The sequence below is a fragment of the Pyrenophora tritici-repentis genome, chromosome 4 (assembly GCF_003171515.1).
Source record: "Pyrenophora tritici-repentis strain M4 chromosome 4, whole genome shotgun sequence".
Taxonomy (NCBI): Eukaryota; Fungi; Ascomycota; class Dothideomycetes; order Pleosporales; family Pleosporaceae; genus Pyrenophora; species Pyrenophora tritici-repentis.
Window position 1 is genome coordinate 102,693 of NC_089393.1, and position 21,068 is coordinate 123,760.

The 21,068-nt window shown below is 50.2% G+C and overlaps 4 protein-coding genes across 4 annotated transcripts; 1 reads left to right on the forward strand and 3 right to left on the reverse strand.

The window, feature by feature from the left end:
• Window positions 1-387: 387 nt before the first annotated feature.
• PtrM4_088050 (uncharacterized protein) lies at window positions 388-3,663 on the reverse strand (the record flags this gene model as incomplete). Its single annotated transcript, XM_001934727.1, has 10 exons — window positions 388-573; window positions 621-922; window positions 970-1,070; window positions 1,123-1,333; window positions 1,395-1,449; window positions 1,555-1,965; window positions 2,547-2,653; window positions 2,706-2,815; window positions 2,877-3,075; window positions 3,390-3,663. 10 exons carry the CDS (start codon window positions 3,661-3,663, stop codon window positions 388-390), a joined length of 1,956 nt encoding a protein of 651 aa, XP_001934762.1.
• A 1,048-nt stretch (window positions 3,664-4,711) lies between these two features.
• PtrM4_088060 (uncharacterized protein) lies at window positions 4,712-7,920 on the reverse strand (the record flags this gene model as incomplete). The annotated part of the gene is made up of 6 exons (XM_066106823.1): window positions 4,712-4,762; window positions 4,810-4,931; window positions 4,991-5,097; window positions 5,148-5,358; window positions 5,412-5,796; window positions 6,619-7,920. The coding sequence occupies 6 exons, from the start codon at window positions 7,918-7,920 to the stop codon at window positions 4,712-4,714; spliced, it is 2,178 nt and encodes a 725-aa protein (XP_065962491.1).
• A 750-nt stretch (window positions 7,921-8,670) lies between these two features.
• PtrM4_088070 (dienelactone hydrolase) lies at window positions 8,671-9,816 on the forward strand (the record flags this gene model as incomplete). The annotated part of the gene is made up of 1 exon (XM_001934725.2): window positions 8,671-9,816. The coding sequence occupies one exon, from the start codon at window positions 8,671-8,673 to the stop codon at window positions 9,814-9,816; it is 1,146 nt and encodes a 381-aa protein (XP_001934760.2).
• Window positions 9,817-15,112: 5,296 nt separating this feature from the next.
• PtrM4_088080 (Zn-finger protein) lies at window positions 15,113-17,272 on the reverse strand (the record flags this gene model as incomplete). Its single annotated transcript, XM_001934724.2, has 2 exons — window positions 15,113-16,724; window positions 16,788-17,272. 2 exons carry the CDS (start codon window positions 17,270-17,272, stop codon window positions 15,113-15,115), a joined length of 2,097 nt encoding a protein of 698 aa, XP_001934759.1.
• Between the last annotated feature and the right edge of the window lie 3,796 nt (window positions 17,273-21,068).

Genomic DNA, 21,068 nt, shown 5'->3' on the forward strand with positions numbered 1-21,068 from the left:
GTGCTACGTATTCGGACGTAAAGAGTCAGACGATTGTTGGGACTTCAAAGTATACTGCGAGCTGGAGTAAGGCGTATGCCACGCCTCCTGCGACGGCGGCACGGTGGTAGATTGTACAGCAAGGAACGGTATGATTGGAGATGCATTCAGATATAGAGCCGCCGCAAACTTGTGGCATAAGACTGTATGCCCTATCTCCAATCGATTAGCCAAATTTCAAAGACTTTTTGATCCTCCGCAAATTTGTATCGAAGAAATCCTTCACTCCCAAACAAACCAGAAAAGAGAATGCACCGAAAAAATGTTGCATAGTCTTTTCAAATGCCATCGGCTGTTTTCCTTCAAGCATCACTCCAGATCACTTGCCTTCCTGCCAATTGTTGGTACTCAGTCGTCGATGACTATGACCTCTATCTTGCGCTTTTTGTCGTTCCCTTGAACAGGTTCAGGCCCTTCCGCCTCTCGCTTGACAGGTCTACTGTCATCGTCGATCACAATCGGCTCTTGTTTGATCGCTACGTTGTCGTTCGCGATTGACTGGTGCCTGCTGGTCGTGTTCTCTGTGTCTTGGTTCTGTTATGCATCAGTGTGAATCCATTGCATATCAGTTGCCTACAAACCTCGTAGTATTTCAGAAGAGTCAACAGACTCTTTCGCTTTTGTCCTGCAAGACCCTTGTCGTGACGTCTGTAGCCAGTAATCATGGCTATGATCTCTTCAACCGTAACACCGTCTTGTTCATTCTGACCGCTTGATGCCGAGGTCTCGTTTTGGGAAGTCGGTATAGTGGCGTTGGCACTGTGGTGGTCTTTGGAGGCTGGAGTCGTGATCCCTGTCTGTTCTGCGGGTTGGCCTACCGGTAACGTACGGTCGGGGGTTGTACTGGATGGTTGCGGTTCAAAGCCCAATGACTTCAGTGCGTCTACAGTGTGTTAACATAACATTGTGGTGATGACATGATTCCCTTACCAATTGAACGATACTTGAAACGAAACGTGAAGAGTGGCTCCGGCTCCTTCTCTGCTCGAACCCCAATTTTTTCACACTTACATCCTCTCCCTGGCCCCAAACTCCATCGTTATTAGTATAAATACAAACATGTAAGTGATATCGATAACATACGTTGTCTGGACTGATCTTGTATTCCCTTTCATGACCTTTTCTGATATGGGTCCTACGGGACATAGCTCTCTTTTCCGGTCCCTGGTATCCTGGCTGTTGTTATGCTGTCTGGGGAGCAAGTTGATGATACGATACACTGACAACTCAATCGCACCGAGTGATTCAACAGGCTTGAGCATTGCAGATGCAATAGTGTCGTGATTTTCTTCAACTAAAATATAATTCTAGCACAAAGTGAGGCCGTCAATACATTCTTAATGAGAATTACGTACCGATTTCCAAATTGGAGAAGCAAAAGCTGGACTCCAACCGCTTGCCTTCTTCTTCCTAGCTTGTATAGCTCTGGATATGACCCTTTTTTTGGTACAAGCTGTCTTTGCACAACCTCCACTTAGAGACACGTGTTCCATCTATTCTTAGTTGAAGTGATACGGAAGATTCTTCAAATGGTGGGGTAAAGGTGGTCTTGATGGCAAATTCCACGCCCGATGTCGACTCAACGTAGCGTGTGATAGACTTTGACGGCCCCTCCTCGTCTTCGTCTTCGTATTCCTTGAGTGGCCGGCCGTTGGCGATCACTTGTACCGTGACGCCGGGATAGTCCTTTTGGATCGCTATGGCGTCTTGATGCGACAAAGCGATGGTGGCAGATGGGAGTATGCAGAAGAAGGAGGTTACTGGAGCAGGTAAATGGCCGCCGCCAACAGGATTGAGCGCACGGGGGAGTGTGCAAGTGGAGGTAGCGTACCTTGAGGTGAGTCGCCGTGCAGCAAGCTCTAAAAGGTTCGTGCGACTTGATTGGGCGACAAGTGGGGCGCAGCCATGAGAGAAGAAGGTGGGCAGCTGTGGCGGATGGAAGCAAACAAATTCCAATTAGTGCAAGGTAATTCATATGCTGTAATCCAAGCATATGAAGAAAGTACACCCAGATAGCTGCTACATTAGCAGAAGATCCCAAATGATAAGGAAGTGCAGAGCACATGACTGCGTAAAGGCAGCATGATCGTGCAGCACCTCCTTCCATGTCTCCCAACGCCGTTACCGCATAACCCAATTCCAATCAAAATATCCGTACATGCCCATAAATTGCACCTATTGGCGCAGAACCTAATGCCAATCAAAACATTTGTACAAGCCCGCAAATTGCACTCAGTGGTGCAGAACCCAATGTTAATCAAAATGTCCGTACATGCCCGCAAATTTTAGCTGGTGGTGCAGCAGTGTATCCCCTCAGTCTAACACAATGACCTCCCTGTGCTGGCCACAGTGACGCTTGCTCTTATTCTGCTGCACGACTCCCGGATCATCTTGATCATTCTTCTCTTGCTTGTCATTGGGGACGTCCTGGATAGCACGCCCAGCGATGTCGTGTTACATCTCATGAGTAGGGTAAATGAAGATGAGTGTATACTTTGCAGAGGTACCTTCAACTTCTTGACTAGTTCCTGTAGCTCAGCATTGTTTAGCTCTTCCTCTGGGCGTTTTTCTAGAGATGGCAGTGGTGGGACGATCTCCAGGGCGCGAAGAGTATCTTGGTAGTATCAGTATAACCAGAGACAACATTGAAGCAGCGAGTAACCTACCCATTGAACGATACTTAAACTTGAAGATGGTGAATGGTGCTTCACCAACAAGCTCACTATTCGAGTACTGATTGCTTGTTGCGAGTCCCATATTCTCAGGTTGCTTGAAGCTATCAATTGCGATGTGTTTAGCACCCCATACATGCTAGAAGCTTATCGAGTATTGCTTACCAAATGCAATGAGTTCCAAGTCTACATTTGAGACTAGTCTCTGAAACTGGTTCAGGGTTCACTTCAGTGGCCTCCTGGTACTGATCTGGATCGATGTGAAACTTCTTGACGAACTGGAAGTCAACTACAATGCTACCAAGCTCTTGCGCAACATATTTGACCTCATCGTCAACAACTGCTTGGACATCTTCTTCCTCACCTATGTTGTATTAGTCAATCAACTTCTTCCTGCTCTATTCTAACGTCAAAGCTGTATAGGTACCAAATTGCAACCACAGTCCGCAACAATCAATTAAGTGGGTCCTAGAAGGTTCAGATTGGATTGATTGATTACCGCTTTAAGCCTAGTAGTTACCTATAGGAGTTTAAGCCCTACCTAGATAGGTAAGTGGGTCTAGGAGAGTGACCGGATTGAATTGATTGTTGCGGAGTCTAATTGCAACTCCTGGAAAGTAAAGGCTTGTTCAAAGAACATGCCGTCTACCTGTGATGTTCGTGCGTTGTAAATATGACCAGTATTAGAATAGAATTCCTCAGAATAAATATTAAGACCCTTAACAGGTTTGCCGTCAAAAGAAACGCTCAACAAGAGATCTCCGGGCGGGAAAGGAAACGTCTCATTGATCATGGATCTAATCTTGAATTCTGTACCCGTAGTCGCTTCAATGTACTTTGTAACTAAGTTCAGCGGTGACGGAGTATCTTCAATGTCCTCATACTCGGGCAGCGCATTGTCATTGACGAGGATCTCAACCTTAAGGCCGGGGTAGACGGGAATGACAGTCATGATACCAGATATAGGTAGAGATTCGTGTGGATAATTCAACTAGATGTGGAAAGGATAGAAGATAGTCGAGTCAGGTTTAGTGGCTTTGATATGTGGCATGCGAGAGTACACTGGAAAGAGATGCCATGTGGATTGGAGCAAGGTGAGCGAGGAGCAAGGCAGGCGGCCAACGAGAGCGAAGCAGGAGGCAGTCAACGCAAACGAAGCAGGAGGCGGTTAACGCGAGCGAGGCAGGGGTTTAAGGTAAGCGAATCAGGAGGTAGTTAACACAAGTGAGGCAGAGGTTTAAGGTAAGCCAGTCAGGAGGGGTCAAGGTGAGCGAGGTAGGAGGGGGTTAAGGTGATTAAGGCAGAGGTTCAAGGTGAATAAGGTTAGAGAGGGCTAAGGTTAGCGAGAAAGAGGGGTAGGGTGGACGATAAAGGGGTGCAGGGTGAGCGAGGAAAGGGGTTAGGGTAAACAAGGAAGAGGGGCGAGGTAGACGAGGAAAGGGTGTAGGGTGAATAAGGAAAGGAGATAATATGATTAAGAAAAGGGGTTAAGGTAAGGAAGGAAAAGGGATAAGGAAAGTAAGAAAAAGCACAAAGGTAAGCGATAAAAGGGGATAAAGTGACAAAGGAAAGGTAGATTTTACCAAACTCTTTTCAAGGTTTGAATACAAAACTAAGAGAAGGCTTTAGATACTATCTGCGGACAATTATAATGTCAAGTATCTATAGATGCTAATAGATGCTAATGGCGCAATTGAGCTCTGTGACTAAATAAGTGTATCATGAACTTGTAACTTTCTTTGTAGACTGGCATAACTACCCTATACTTATACCTGTAAGTACAAATATACCATGTAGGTCATGTGGGTAATCTTGAGGTCTTGTTAGCCACCTACAGGTTCCAACTCTTTGATAACAAGGGCCCTGTGTTCTTTTCTAAGATTGGAAAATGCTTCTCAATCTATCACAATGACTTCAGAATCAACGCGGGGGCGTTTTCGGTTTCGCGCCTCTACAAAAACTACCTCATCTGTGTCTTCTGGTTCCCGTTCTTGCTTGACCTATGGCTCTACTTTAATGTCTTGTTCTTCGCTCCTGGTCTCCGCTTCTCTCTGCCCAAAGTTAGCAAACTTTCCAACATAGTCTGATGCTTACTTACACTTCGGAAACGTTGCAACAACTCTCTCAGCTCTACCGGGGTAAGCTCTTCTTCTGGCCGGTCCGCGAGCGGAATAGGGGCTGTCTCTTCGACAGTGGTGAGCCGCAGTGCTTTCAAGCTTGCTTTAAGAGCAGCAATGTCAGTTTCCTCACAGCAGATCCACAATGAAGTGAAGGCTTACCGCGTGACCTATATTTGAAATTAAATGTCGCGAATGGTTCCTTGTCTAAATATTTGTACGTTATGTCCTTCAGTGCCTTTCGGTTGGCTTTTAGAGGCTTAGAGAAGCTGAAGCTTTGGTAGTCCTATATTACCACTAGTAGGGGAGTCAGACATACACAGTTTGGTGCGAGAGAGCATCTCCTTTGAGTGCCTTCTCTGGGATGTTTTCCAAAGCTACAAGTCCCTTGTAGTCAATCGGATTGCGGGGTTTGCCTTTCCCACGCACAACAACGTTTGTGACGAAATCGAACTTCAAAGTAACTTGTCCCTTGGCACTCAAAGCCTCCCTTACGGATGCTACGTTAGGGGCGTATCTAGCCTCTTCCACTTCATCAATTTCTCAGTATGTTCCAAGATAAGTACTCATCGTTTAGGCTTACTAATCTCTAGTTCGGCAAAATAAAACTTCTGCTTGACACACTCTCTATCTTGTTGAGAGTATATGTAATCTTTCAAGAACGTTTTACCGAGAAGCTGGTGATGCTTGCAACGCCAACTTTCCATGATCTTCCCGTCAATATAGAGACATGTCTTAATATCGCATTGTGTCGGGAATGGAGGCTTGAACGAAGTTGCAATGGCGAACTCAGTACCTGACTGAGCCTCAATGTACTTTGTGACTGTCTTTGGCCTGGGTTCCTCATCGTCATCGTACTCTTCTAAGCGTTGACCATTAACGATGACCGCAACTTCTATACCGGGCTCTGATAGAATGGCCATCTCGCTCCTCGCGTGCCATAGCTGGAATAACTGTCGTGAGTCCTTCTGAAAGTAGATTTGCGTGTCAGTAAGATTTCAGGTTTAGCAAAGTGCCGATGGTTGACAATGTTGGCTTCGGTTTCGCGTATGCGTGCTGATCTATTCCAGGGCTAGCTGTCCAGCCGGTGGATACTGGGGCGCGTAGTGTGAGTGGAGTAGATGAGTAGTATAGGTAGCTCGAGTGGTAGCAGTGGGGTGGCGCCAGGGAAAGGAGCTAACCTTCTGCGGAAAGCGCACCGGCTAGCGCGTTCTCCTGAACCCTTCAGCACAACGACCTTAGGAACGAACACCCTGCAACCACCTGCACTCAGTACATCGAATTACCCCATTTCGCTAACTAAAACGCAAGGTGCAAACACAAACCACGACAAAATCAAATTTGATTACAAGCCGTAAAGATTCACAAATCTACCCTTTGGCTGACCACCTACAAAGATCTCAGCTGCCATATCCATATCCTCACTGGTGAGATGTGGCTTCGCTGAAAGTGCAGTGTTTGCGTTTCTCAACAATAGCGCAGTTAAAGGCTCTGCCCCTTCGCTGTCCTTGCTATGGGCAAAGGTCATCGGCATATCCACAGACTCCGCAACAATCAATCGGATCGGCATGATTGATTCCTATCTAGGTTAAAGGCTGCCTAATAAAGTAACTCTTTAACCTATATAGGAATCAATCATGTCGATCGATTGATTGTTGCGGAGTCTGCATATCCATCATAACACCCCACACGATCACCATCGCGTAAGATAACAGGCGGCCATGCTTGCGAAGCGATAACGTTCTGGCATATGTTTCACACATCAAAATGTTCTTTACAAGCCGATGCACCTCGTTAGTCTTAGGCCCAAAGCCTCGCAGGAAGGAATTCCTTGAGTCGTCTGTGTCGTTGTTGGCTTGTCGGTTACCTGACGCGACCAATTCATACAGGCGTTGTTCCAATCTGAGCAGTGTAAGGCGGTTTTGCCAATAGTATGCGAGTGCCTCAAACTCTTCGACAGAAGCAAAGTGCAGATTCTGACTGAGAGATGAGGTAATATCCTGATCACTTGGGTAACAACTAATGTTGCTCAGCAATCGACCCTCAGCTTGGGGATCCTGTAGGCGGAGAAGTGACTTCGAAAGGCTAAACGCATCCCGCAGTAGTTGGTTTTGCGGAGACGGATAGGATCGCAATGCGCGAACTAGACCCACAAGCCGTGGAATACGAACGAAGAGCTCGCTACCGAGAGCCTTGAGCTGGGCTCGATCGCCGTCGCTACACCCTATCCTATTATTGACATAGTACTCCTGAGATACGCTCTCGAAGGGCGAAGGAGCGCCTTGAATACACGCCATGATGGCAGAATCGCAAGCATAGAAGTCGAAAATCTCCCTTGCAAGCTCAGTTACAGGATACCTTGGTGGTCTTGTCATCAATATTGCAGCCAATCCTTCCACATGTAGACATGTTGGGACGCCATGCTTCTTCAGAACCCCCTCGAAAGGAGCCAGCAACGCCGCCGACGCAAATAGGTCATCACTCAGCTCTCTGTGTGACTGGTCCATGTTCGCTTGCACAGCACGGAGGGCGAGCGCCAGTGTTTGATAGCAGTGGCCAGAGGTAAGTTTTGGAACGTCTCGGGCATAGGCGCAAGCAGCGACAAGTGCTTCAATCGACAAATCCAGGGCTCGCGTATGCCCGACGCGAGCGGGTAGATGTCGGAACCATTCGCCCTCGACTTTTTCGCGTTGGAGCGCATCGAGAGCGCGGATGATAATCACTGTCTCAGTCGACTGGGGTGTGTGGATCAACAGTGTCTTCCCATCCCAGCCCTTCGTTATTCCTTGGCCCGGCCGTAGGTCATTGGTAGAATACATTCCGGTCCGCGGGATGGCAAAGCTGTTGGCTACATATGCCTCGTTTTGCACAGTATATGATTGATTGGGTGCTACCATCCGTGAAGGAAGTTCAATGATGATTCGCGAACCCATATCGCCGGTCCTTGTGGGTGGGGGGTCTGATGCAGCAGTAGAACTACCTTCGGGGCTTGGTCGACCTAGGATCGTCTTCCGAACTATGCATGCCACTCCCAATCGCTTGCATCGGTAGCAAGGTGTCTTGACTGTTCGGAGCTCTCCCGGATCCGGCATTTCGACTTCATTGGGTAGCTCGCATCGAATGCGCCTCTCGCGACAGCCTAGGCAGATCAAGCGGGAATATGTACCTCTTGATCGCTTGTTCCCTTGTGCTCTTGGTTGTGACATTGCAGTTTGTAAGCTTCGTCCCTCGTACACAGACAAAGACGAGAGATTGAATCGTGCTGAAGAGAGGTATTGTAGGATCCTATGGTAGAGGCAGAGATGCTATACGCAACATATTATTGCATAGTTTGGCCTTGTAGTTTTGGCTTTGTACAAGTCTGACGTGTATGTAGTACTCTCACTCACAGCGTATCATTACGAAAGCAAAGAGGCTGAGTTCTGTGGTACCTGAACTACCAAAGTGAGTTAGTTTACGCCCCATGTTATGTAATCGCAACGGGTCGCCTTATACATGGGTAACGCAGAACTATAAACCGGCCTGAAGCTCAGCCTCACTTAACCGAACGTGTTCAATTCTCTTGGTATTGTCGGATATGAATAGATCCGTCTTACGTGAGGAAAGGATAAAGACTGCTAAGTGGTGGACATTGTCGTGCTTACAATGATCAGGCCATGTACGTTCCTAATGAAGCGCCATGTACACTGTAATTGCGGACCTACGTATCGCGCTGAGCGTTCCATTGCATAATTGAAATATCGCGTAGGGCCATGCGTCAAGGTATATAGCCCCGGGATGCCAGCTGAGAGTTACTATGCTTTTCACTCGACATCCTTCTAACTATAAACATACTCGCAGATATGCTTTTCAGAGTACCACTCCTTACACTCCTGTTCGGTAGTCTAACCGCAGGATATGTGGCCCCATACCCACCTGGCAAGTACAATGTCACATTAACGACGGGGACTCTGACCGACTACACCCGCGATGACCCCTTTATCGCAACACCAACGCCTCGTAAATTAATGGTGACGGTCTTCCAACCTGCAACTTGCGAATCCACGGTCCTTGTTCCCTACATGCCCAACAAAACTGCTGAGTACCAGGGTCCTTTCATCCAAAAGTATTACAACATCTCTGACGACCTTTCACCCCTCTTCCTGGAGGCGCGGTTACCTGTGTGTCCGGCTGACCCCAAGGGCTGCTCACCCGTTGATGACGGTCCTGTTCTTCTTTTCTCTCCTGGATACACTGGCCCTCGCCTCTTCTATAATGTCGTCGCCGCCGCCATTGCGAGCGAGGGTTTTACTGTCATCACCATCGATCACCCTGGAGATGCAAACATCGTCACCTATCCCGATGGTCACGCAGTATACAACAACCGTACGAGTACTCCTGATATAGCCGATTGGATCCTGCCTTACCTCTCTGCCCGCGTTGCCGACGCATCCTTTGTCATTGACCAGCTCAGCAACAAAACTGCCATAGCCGAGCTTCTTCCACAACGCGGGCCCCAAGCGTTCGCCACTGATCGCGTTGCCATGCTGGGACACTCGCTGGGGGGAGCGACGGCCGTCGCGGCCGCCGGTCAAGATCCGCGGATACGTGCTGCTATCGATTGGGACGGGAGTTTCTTCGGCTCGACACCTCCATCGGGACTGTCAAAACCAGTGCTGTACGTGTCTGAGGCGAACGCTACAGATGCAACGTGGGTTTCGCTGTGGCCGCAGCTGAACGGTCCGAAGCTGTGGGTGGAAATCGCGGATACCACTCATCAGAGCTTCATAGATGCACCCTCGTTGTTGCGGGCGGCTGGACTGACCACGCCGGCTTTTCCAGACGTGCTGGGAACGATTGACCCAGCTCAATTGATTCAGATCTTGGTGGCGTACACGAAGGATTGGATGAATGGGGCATTTGCTGGCAAGATAGGGGGACCATTGCTGGAAGGGCTGGAGCCAGATAGGTTCCCAGAAGTCTCGACTGTGAGGAAAGGCAACTTCTAAAAGGATTCCAAACACTTTTCCACGTGGGAAGACTCACAAACTTCAACATTTATGAGTTGCCGGGATCGAGGTGTGGGGTAATTTAGATTCTGGCTCGGGAGACATGTTAAGAGCATGCCATGTTTTGCATAATTTTTATTTCTTCGGGGTTTTATCTGTTTATTCGAGATGTTACATACTGTACCCAATTCAATTATAACGTACAAGTTAGTAGATACTTATGTCAACCCACGTGTGTTCTTACAGGCCGCACATTCTCCCCTACAAAGCACAACAGCATACAAGACGATGGTCTCATCAGATGACTTGAACCTTGAATCTTCTCTTTACTCGAATAAGTGGAATAGTTCTGCATGCCAACTTGCACCTCCCACATAAGTACGCATAACCAATACCCTAATCCTCTCCTCTACTACTCCGACTACCAAAGCACAATCAAGCGCAAACACAGACGCCGTCGAATCCAACACTACTACTAGCAACGAAGCCCAAGCCCATACCGCACCCTACACTAGCCACACTCCTCCCTCTCTATAAAACCCACCATAACGGTTCCTCCCCACCCCTATCAAACAAACCTTGCAGCTTGCACCAACCGTCACTCCACTCCACTCCACTCCACCCCAACACTTACCTAGCTCGACCAACCCCACTGCCCAAAGAGTAGCCAGCCAGCCGTCCAGCATCCACATCACCACCCGCTAACCCGAAGGCCTAAAAACTCGAAACCACGCATCTGCATCATGATCGGCGCACCCTGACGCTCTCAGCCAACACCAACCACCACACTCCTCCATAGCGCGCTTGACTTTCCGCTGGCGCGCGTATCTAGCTCAGCCAAAGAAGAAGAAAAACTAAATCTTACCCCGCAAAAACGAGGTCTGTGTTGGTTGGTTGCCTTGTCTTGCAAAGGCGTCATCCGGTGAAACTATGTTTGTGGTACATGGAGTTTTTTGGTTTAGTGAATGGCTTTTCATTCACCACTGGCATGCTTCCCATGCGAGTATTGCGGGAGGGGGGGTTTTTTTTAACAAGGTTAGCTGGCTGGCTGGCTGACTGGCTGCTTACATGTTTGTTAAGGCGGCTACGCAGACGCCGGCGGACAATTGATACATTTGGTAGTTGTTGGAAGGCCTTGTACGATCGTACGGTGAATAACAGTAGCTAAGGTAATCTTGTGTATTGGTATTCTGGTGTATGATGATTCTACGAATGTGGGGGCTACGAAGGTATACATAGCGTTGGGTCCGAGTTGGGCCGAAGTAGGATCGAGGCGGTACATTGGGCCTTATTAGGCGACACACCGTGTGTATGCCGACAGTAGTTATTAAAACTTAGATGCGGGGGGATGGCGCAGTGGTAAAGCGCCTGGTATTCCTTTACCGCACTCCAAATTTGCAGTGTAGTAGAGGTCGAAGGTTCGAATCCTTCTCCTCTCACCGCCACTTGTGGCTTTACCAAAAAATATCGAACGGCTTACTCCAACTCGCAAATTTTCACCTACCCCTGCAAACCTAAGCGACAGGTTATAGCCGCAGTACACCCGAGCCACGCACTGCTACGACTACAAACACTACGCTAAGCTTGTTACAACCCTACGCCTCGTTCAAGATCCCATGGCTTTTTCCCCTTTGAGGTTTTTTCAGACTTAGGAACACGAGGAAAGCGTTGCAAAAAGAGATAGGTTGAAGAGAAGGAAAAACAGGCAGCTATAATAGGGTTTTACTTTCTCTCCTCCCCTGTAATAGCTAGGACATGCCTAAACTACATTAGTCAAACATAACCAACGAACATCAAAGGAGAGATAAAAATAGCTAGAATGGCATCTGCCACCGTCCTACATAGTCTCTGACTGATAAAGGACGCTAATGGATTACATACATACATACATACATACATACATAAAACTTAGATGCCATTTCTTACCAGGAACAGGAGGGTTCTGAATACGGACAAGACACCAGCTGTGCAAACGAAGGCCAAGGCAAAGGGACCCAGCTACGTTCAAAGTTTTTAGTTTTTCGCTTTTTTTGGCTTTGCTTTGCATCACCATTGTCGTCATGGCGGAGAGAGGGGGGGCTGCTAGTGCTAGGGGGTACTGTAGGCGGGGGGCCTGACGTCCATGAAACCCTCAATCGACGTAACCGCAGTTACAGATTGAATATCCCAAGCACCTGGTTCATGTCAAAAAAAACTTTCCTTGCAACTGGGGAAGTGGAAGCAAGAAAGTTGGGTTGCGAAGACGTCAGAAGGAAGGGGGTGGGTTAGGTTGGCATACCTAGTCATGTCGATGTAATGTCGACGCGGAACTTGACTCTGGTTTTCTTGTCCCACATTCCTATCACTATTGTCCAGCATACCCATCCTTGGCGGAAACCTACCCCTTATGCACAACAACAAACTTGACGAGTGGAAGAGAAACCTTGGTTTTTGGCTTTGCTGCAACGTACTGCAGTTTCGTTTTCATGGACCCCACATGCCGTCCGTCTATGACATGCAGCCGACCGTTACAATCGATATCTAGCCTCTTCCCCTTGAATTTTAAAAAAAAGTAAAGTATAGCGCCGACGACGTATGTGTATGTAGGTGCATGTATTGCGTAGCGAAAAAAAAGCGATGCGATGCCCAACCCATCATCCTCAGCCCTACATGACGCCATAGCCCGCCCACATCGCAACGCCGGAATCCTGACGCGCCGCCATCCCAAGCCCTCTAAGCCCAAACCCGCCTAAACAGCACCACCAACAACGTAAGTGGGCACTCCCACACCTCCCAAGCAGCCAGCCCAGCCCAGGCGCAGGGAAGTAGAAAGAAAAAAAGACGAACCAAACCCACCACCCGTCTTCCCCCCTTAACCTCTTTCTCTCCGACCGGCAGAGGGGCGGGCGCGAAGGTACCCACATTCCGATTGAGCCGATACTGTAAGTGCACACGCATGCAAGCGGACGCGAGCAGCGAGGTGAAGAGACACCCCAGTCAGCCCCAGTCCGATAATCTTCGGTGGGAACGGCTTGTTTCGCCGTACATGCACCCGAGCATCTTAATCTTTTTCCGCCCAGCGCCCACTCATGCCTATCCTACTCTCCACCCAAGTGTACCGCGGGGGTGGGTGGACAGCTATGCCGCTGAACGGTAACACGTACTACTGTACATGGATATTTTTTTTCTTCTTCCATATTTCACCGAAGTCACCGAAGAAGGGACGTCGCTCGCACTTTGCAATTATGCGTTAGTTCGGTCGTTCGGTCTCGTTCGGTTCGGTCGGGAAGAAGGGAGGGCAAGCCATCACGTTTCGCCGTCTAATTGGAGGGGCCGGATTTACTGTACCGTCGCGGTGTTTGGTCGGGGGAATACACGTATGTCTGTGTGTTGATGTACAGTATGTACTTATGATTTGATACTACAAGTAGGAACGAACGTTCCGGCTTGAATGATTGATAAGTCTGAATAATTGCTTTGTGATGGGTATGTTACGTTGGGCTGCTGTATGTACTGTACATGTACGGTAGGCAGCATCTCAGTGCTTCTTTTGCGTTTTGCGTTTTGACATTACTCCCGTCTAGTGTAGGTATTGTATCGCCTGCCTTGCCCATTCCTATTCGTATCCTACCGGAGCATGTTATCCGATGCATATTATACCATACCATACCATAACCATACTCACAGCGTAATGTAAACCACACACCTTTCCCCTTTTCTCTTTTCTCACTTTTCCTTTGCTTTGCTTTGCTTATAAATCCACAATAATAACATCAAAACGCCTCCCACATTCTAGACTCTAGACTGTAGACTCGGCAACAAAAAAAATCAACAAGAACCCTTCCACGCATGTTGTGCACTGCGCTGTGCTAGGCTGTGCTACCCCGCTAGCGCCGTCCGCCCGCCGACCGAACACAGAAGAGTAGTTATGCGGCAAGGCACCGGCATCTCGCGCAGCGAGCACCGGCAAGAGCGTGAGAAAAGGGCCCAGATCTTTTCCTTCTCGACTCCTCTGAAATGCTATGCTATGCTATGCTATGCCGTCCATCTACCTGCTTGCTTCACCGGTTCAAACTACCGTACATACACGTTCTAGGTTTCAGCCTCCATCCCTTTCCACGCTTACTTACAGCTTACGAGTCCTTGTGTATGCTTTTTTCTTTGCTGCCCATAGACACGGGCGCGTGTTGTAGGAAAAAGTGAGGCGGCTGACATCTAGACTGCACACTGTAAAGCGGAGCTTAGGTTTGGTAAATCCGGGGGGTTATGGGGGAGAGAGAAGTCGTATGATTATTGCATTTGCCCAGGTTGGTTTTTGTGTGCTTGTGGTTGAAGATCGGCGTGTCCGTCCGGTCAAGTGCAAGCCCCAGCGCCGGCGGCGGCGCTTCCCCAGCTTGTGGTTTGTGTGGGTGTATGTGCGTTAGTACATACACATACTGCAGTGTGTGTTGTGTGTGTGTAAAGTAGAGACCAAGCTTGAACATGAATGGTTACGAGAATGGCTGGGATTGTACGGTAGGTAGGTAGGTAGGTGTATCAACGACAACTTGTGGGTATCTCTTTGCTACATACTTAGCTACGATGCATATGCCATGTCCATCCACCACCACCTCATGGTTCCTATAATACAAGTACGTAGAACGGGAAAAACATGTAGACGTGGACTTGTGTACTTTGAACAATTTTCGGAATATAAGTAAAAAGTGTTGTACAGATTACAATGCTTGCAGCTCGCAAAAAAAGAGGCGAATACATGCAGAGAGAAAAGAAAAAAAGGAAATCTAATCCCTCGTAACCCCGCGACCAATCATCTATGAATACATGGCTTTTTGTGGTTGCACATACCAAATCCGTCCGTCTCTTTTCATCAAATCATTGTTCCCATGCGCCCGCTTCGGTGGTCGCTGAAAATGGCATGCTCATACTCGCAAGTTGAAAAGCGAAAATAAAAATTGAGAAAAGGAAATATTGTACAGATTGTGGAAAGGATCAGTTCCGTCCAGCGACAACTGAATGCAATGCAAGGTGGAGCTCGGTGCCGCGGCCTTGTGAGGCGATGAGGCGATGCAGGGAGCGCGGAAATAGGCACTTCTCTCGGCTCAGTTGCTGCGGCGGACTCCGAAGAAGCCTTACGCTGGATGCCGCGTATATCGGCCCAGACGATATCGTCAGGGAAGAATTTTCGTGCGTCGAATCCGCCCGAGAAGAGCAAGCTGCATGCTGTCGAATGTTCGCGCGTGTTCTGGAATGTGTGGGCTAACTGCTGCAGGGGACGAGTCTCCGCGGCAAGTCAGTCGACTCTGCATATGTCATGCACTCAGTCATGGTTGCCTCCACGCCTGCGATGCTTTCCGGGAAAGTCGACCTCGGGATGCACGACGCGCATGTGGCGTGTTAATGCGTCGTTGCGAGAAAATGTCTTTTCCTCAACACACAGTGCGCAGCGGACCTTTTGCTTACGCGCATTGTGGATAGTGTCCTCGTGACGAGTCAGGTCATATGGGCGCGAGAAGACGGTGTTGCAAGGCTTGCCCGTTGTGGGGTTGATACGCTCGCACTTGTGGGGTCCCGCTTGAGAATTGCGCTCCAAAATAGCCGCTGACGTCATGGCGGTGCTGAGATTGGCACTTCGATGACCCTCGCGCTTGTGCTTCTGGAGCTTCTGCGGCGTTTCGAAGCGCTGCGAGCAGCCATGGTACGTACACGAGTACGTTCCAGACTCGGCGCCAGTCGATGCGGGCTTGCCCATGTAGCGATCCGACAAGACGCTGTTTTGGCTGCCGTTGGGTGGCTCGGCTTCGCTCGCACTTGACTCCATAGAGGTCAAGTGTGCTGGAAACTCGGGCGTAGAGTCGACAGCCGACGACATGTTGTGAGGTGTGGGTCGGTATTGTGATGTCGCATTCATGTTGAGTCCATGCATGTTGCCTTGTATTGAGGGCGTGGCGAAGTTGAAGCTGGTTGACGACTGTAGTGATGGCGCAGTCGCAGTAGAGAAGTTTGGTGAGAACTGGGGTGTTGCCCAACTGTCGCGGCGATATGACTGTGATGAAGGTGTGTCGAAGCTGGACTGAGTGGCGGTACGATATTGGTCGCCACCGTTGTATTGGCCGTCATAGTCGTTAGCGCCACTGTCCGGGAACAATGGCACCTTAGAGTCGTCGTCGTTTTCCCGGTAGTCCAATAGGGCGTCTTTGGGCGAGATGGTCTTGGTCTCAGAGTCGTCGGCTGCCTGCATCTGAGGCTTCATTGCGTAAGCCGCATCAGCCTGTCGGCTCTGCTCACGTGCCGCAACAGCCGTGTTCATGGACGGGTTGAACGTGTTGCTGGGCTGACGGTAAGGAGAGCTCCTGCGGAAGGGGGAGTCACTCCTTGAGGCAGTGCTGCTTGGCGACTGCGACCGCGCGTACTGTGCTGCCTGGAGCGCACGCTGTACGTTCTCGTTGCCATTGCTGCGGTACGGCGACAGCAGCGACGACTGTGCTGGCTTGGACTGCGCTACTGGCTGAGTGGCGGTGCTGGGCTCGTAGAAGCCAGTGTCGGCAGCAATGTCGGTGTAAGTCCTCTCAAACTTGGGTACTGGTCGCATGTCTGCTTCATTGTAAGTACAGAACTCGTCAAACAGCCAGGAGTCTATCCTGCGGAGCGGCTCACCATTCGCAGGCATCTTAAAGTCCATGTCGTCCTGCGCAGTGTGTGGCGTCGCGGGAGAGTCGTGGCCATAGCTGGACACTGATTGCCTAGCCGAGTGGGCAAAGTCAGGTACGTCATCTCCCTGATCCATGAGCGCCTGCTTCATCGACATGTGTGCCGACATGGTGTCGTTCATGTTGGCAGAGTTCTGTGAGTAGTTGTTGAAGTTGGTGGTGGTCATGAAGGAGTCTTGGGTAGGTGTATGTGTAGGTGTAGGGAGATGGTTCTGGAACGACCTTGGATGACTGTTAGCGGTGCTTAGTGAGTAAAGTGGAGACGGCTCGGGATGAGCGACGTACTGGTAACCTGCCGAAGCACCGACCGTCTGATACTGTGAGGCACTTGAGCCTACAGACGACGCTGAGGATGTGCGTTGGTGGCCGCGGTTCTGGTGCTGCGAAGGTGTCTGGAGCGATTGACCATGCACATTACCATAGTTGGTCCACGAGTCAAGCCCGGAGCTGGTGTTGTTGTTGGCTGCCATCATGGATGGTTGCGCGAAGCCCTGGGGCATCTGCGGTGTTGGTGTCGACTGCTGGATGCGGATGGCCGGGCTCGCAAAGTCCGAGTATGATGGGCTCGTCATGTACGAGTTGGGTGCACTACTTGTAGTCGTGCAGAAAGACTGTTGTTGAGATTCGAGATAGTCGTTGAGCAACTTGTGGTCAAACAGTTGCAGTGGCTGAGAGGCGAATTGCTGGGGTAGTTGTTGATAGGAGTGGTGCGAAGAGGGTGGTGACGGTGCAGTTGGAAAGTGCTGACGTCGTGTGGATAGCGCTAGCATAATGATCGGAAGGGAAAGTAAGGGACCAGCGCGGGTGGCAAGTTGCTTTATACTAGGGGGCGCGCCGGCCGATGACTCGGGAGGCTTCGCCGATTTGAATCAAAGACGACTTGATGAGGTGATCTAATCGTGGTAGTCGATGGAAGAGTATAGAAGAGGCTGTGTTCTGGACCGGCTACGCGCGGATGATGGGAATCAGGAGTATTTGTACTTTGTGCTGGTGATTGCAAAGCGCTGAAGGATGGTTTAAACGGCGTGGGCCTGATGAGGGCGGAATTGCTTTCCTTTCATACCACATCCTATGACGCAAGTGTCGAGAAAGCGCTTGCAGGGGGTGGGTGCAGGCTAGTACAGGCCAGCATTGTAAGCGGCGCCGATCGACAGTACCCACACATCACACCCTGCATACGACCGCCCGGGCCCTGTCTGGCCGAAGAAGGCTGTGCACCGGCAGACAGGCCATGTCTGGGACCCATTTAATTCTTTCAACGTGCATTCGGATAGCAACCGAGATGGTCTCGCTCCACGACTACGAGGTGCTCCCCAAAATACCGAGCAATCGCTTGTAGCCATCCGGGCGATCGGTGCAGCCGTGCTATGGGTGAAACAGACGCTGCGAACCAATCCGCCGACCCATCTGCTTGCGCTGACTTTAGTGTACAAGCCGGCCAGTAGTGTGTAGGCCATGGTGCGACCGATACCACTGTCCTAAGAACATGCTGTCCAAGTCGGGCTGAGTCGGGGCAACGCTGCAGGTTGGTATCTGCTACATGGACGGTGCCGAGGTATATGCGACAGCGCATCGTGGGATACGGGTAACCAAGTATCGAGTGCAAAGCCCTTCAGCCACAGCTCGAGCCAGCGTCGACAGCAGTCACATGAGCGAGCGTGTGACTCAGAGCCGCTATTTGATATGTTGGCATTAAATGCCATTTGGCTAGTAGCCCATTGTCTACGCGGACAAGCAAGGCTACAGGGACCGGGACCAGGAGCATGTGGCCTCGTCTACATACTTAGATCCGTCAATAGCCTACCCCATATTGTTGCTATCGATAGCTAGATCTGGTGGCCAAACGGCTCCCGAGCACCACCCTGTTGGTTAGCACAAAGCACAGATGGTGAAACTGCAGATTGATTCACGAGCCAATAGGGCGGGATAGGTGCTCAACGTACGATGCTCGTAGGACATGAGCTCAGCATACCATCTATCCTGCAGACAAGGCATGCACTTCCGCGGCACTGGGAGCAGTTCCATGTCACAACGGTCGCGCCGTGTCACTTTCCACCATCCGTACCAGACAGGTCCATCCGACATTGCACAGGGAAAACTCTTCACTGAGACGCCTGCACCGCCGTGTACGCTGAACAGTCGCATCTGCAATGTGCTGCAAGCCGTGTGTGGGCTCGCATAGCAGGCCTGGAGCCAACGTGGCATCGCATCGCAGCACCGGGCAGGATCGGTGGAGAAGGGTTCAAATGCAGGGTCCATCGCAAATCCCATGTGGCAGTGCAGCCCTACCGTATGCACGGCCGATGCCTCGGCCCCGGCCTCCCCGAACACCTCTGGACCCTTTATTTGTCCATGGCACTTCACTAGCCACATTTCTAGGCTCGGCGCTCGCATGCTCCGAGTCCCTATCCAAGTCTTCTTTTTTATGCTTTATTCTTCCATCTTCCATCTTCCATCTTCCCGTACTCGCTCTCGCGTATAGCTGAGCCCCTGGGTTATGCATTGCCTTCCTGCCCGGCTGCTCTTTTGCTGGGCGCGCGCTGCTCCGTCACACCGAACAGACGCTAGCCGCTCGCCTATGACGGTCCATGACATCATCGTTTGGTTCTCCGTACCTTTTGATCCCTCCCACACTTTATGCAGCCCAAACGACTGCCCGACGCAAACTGACTTCAAGCCCTCCTATATTTGCAATGCAATACTTTTGCAATGAACATCCTTTCCTTGCCTTTTCAGCCAAGCTGCCCATCACTGCAATATGGCGCCTGGATGGAGTCATGGATCGCCAACGGTTGCGGACACCACTCCCCCCTAGCCCAACTGTCCGCCAATGTGTGATCGTGGGATGATGAGACCCTGCATACACTTGATTTCGCCAAAGTTTCTGCCGCTCCACCTGCTTCCACAGGAGATACGTTTGTCGATCATGACGCCTGAGGTCCATCGGTCGCGTGTGAGTGAGTGCTCCACTAATGTCGCTGCCGTGACATGTTCATCCCCATGCGTCGCATCTCCGAGCTGTCATATTAACCACATCTTGTCCCCGTCGTTTCCGGCTTTCTTGATAAGTATTGAATAAGCTGTTTTTAGGGAAGTACATGCAGGGCACACCCGTTAATCCGAACTTCTGCCGCCCCAACCGCCTGGCCTCCTTGTCGGGCTTGGGGGGGGGGGGGGTGACTGACACGCGTCGGCTGATTCCAGTTGTGCTCACCATGGCATTTCTGAAGTTATTTCCTACGTCATAACCCTTGCGCAGAGCTGCACGCTGTTTGGGGCCTGGCGCATTTACCATGACATTTGATTTCTTTTGCTGCCCTCAAGTGCAAGTTAATTCTGTGGGTTCCGCGACACCAATACTGCCATCCGGAGCTGCTCCGGATTTCCGCCGGCCTGCCAAGTTGGGCCATCAGCCGACACCGGTTCCGTCGACGCTGACTGCATCTGTTGGCCCTCAACAGTTCAAAACACATTTATTTTTCCGTTTCGTATACCGGCGCCATGATTCCGCCCACCGCCCGTCAACCGAGCGAACTTGGGCCGAAGTTTACCACACTGTCACTGTGACGCTCAGTGAGGAACGCGCGGAGCTACGGTTAACCCCGCTCCGCTTTCCGACACGATGCTTTACTCATGCCACAACGCAGCCCCACAATATCATGAGTCTTGGTAATAATATCCATCGGCCTTTTGGTCACTTGTCACTATTTCCAGGCCGAAGTGCTTCCATAAAAAGTTCATACGATTGCGTGTACGAAGTTCCAATAGTTTCACCAATGCCCCCGGACTAAACCGGGCTAGTTTCTAATACGAGCATTGCGTGAAGCTGATGCTGGAAAGCAGTTAGCTTAGGATAGTTATTCTCAGCCTCGATAGCACCAACACGGCCCATGATACCGTGGGCGTCGGTTGCTGCCTTCCTAGTCCTTACCCTCTCGCTAATCTATGATCTGATCAATCGTTCGGCTCCACAATCGTCTTTCATGCTGCCTGGGCAAACCTGTCAATCGCATTTTTCTCAATCTATACAAAAATTGGCGTCTTGCGTTGCGGCCCGCGCCCATCCGACAATCTCTTGACAAACCCCGAGAATCTAGCCTTCGGAGGTAGCACTTCGGTGAAAGACCCTTGCCGTTTTTTTTTTTTTGCATCGTGCAGCTTAGTTGTGTTTGGTTTGATCCTTTCGGTCTTGCTCCCGGACGGTGGGATAGAGTGCCCAGGAGAAACTAACATTAATGCCGCTTGTCCCCCCTCCCCAGCTCACCACGGAAAGATAGAGGACATGGGATGCAGGCGTAGGGCTGTAAGCCCTCGGCGGATTAGAAAGTTTATACACTTTTGCCAACTTTATCTTCGACGCTTGCTGCTACCCCGCCTATTCTCATGTTGGAAGGCGAAGATCTTATCAAGGTGTTGCTCACTAGCATGGTTGTCCCTAACATTTTAGACTGGCTTCTTTCATTCTATGATTCGTACTCGTACTCTTGGCCACAATCATGTCAGTTTTACTTTGGTCGCCGTCTGAGGTTTACTATGATCGTCCTTTTCAGGTTACATGTCGCGACA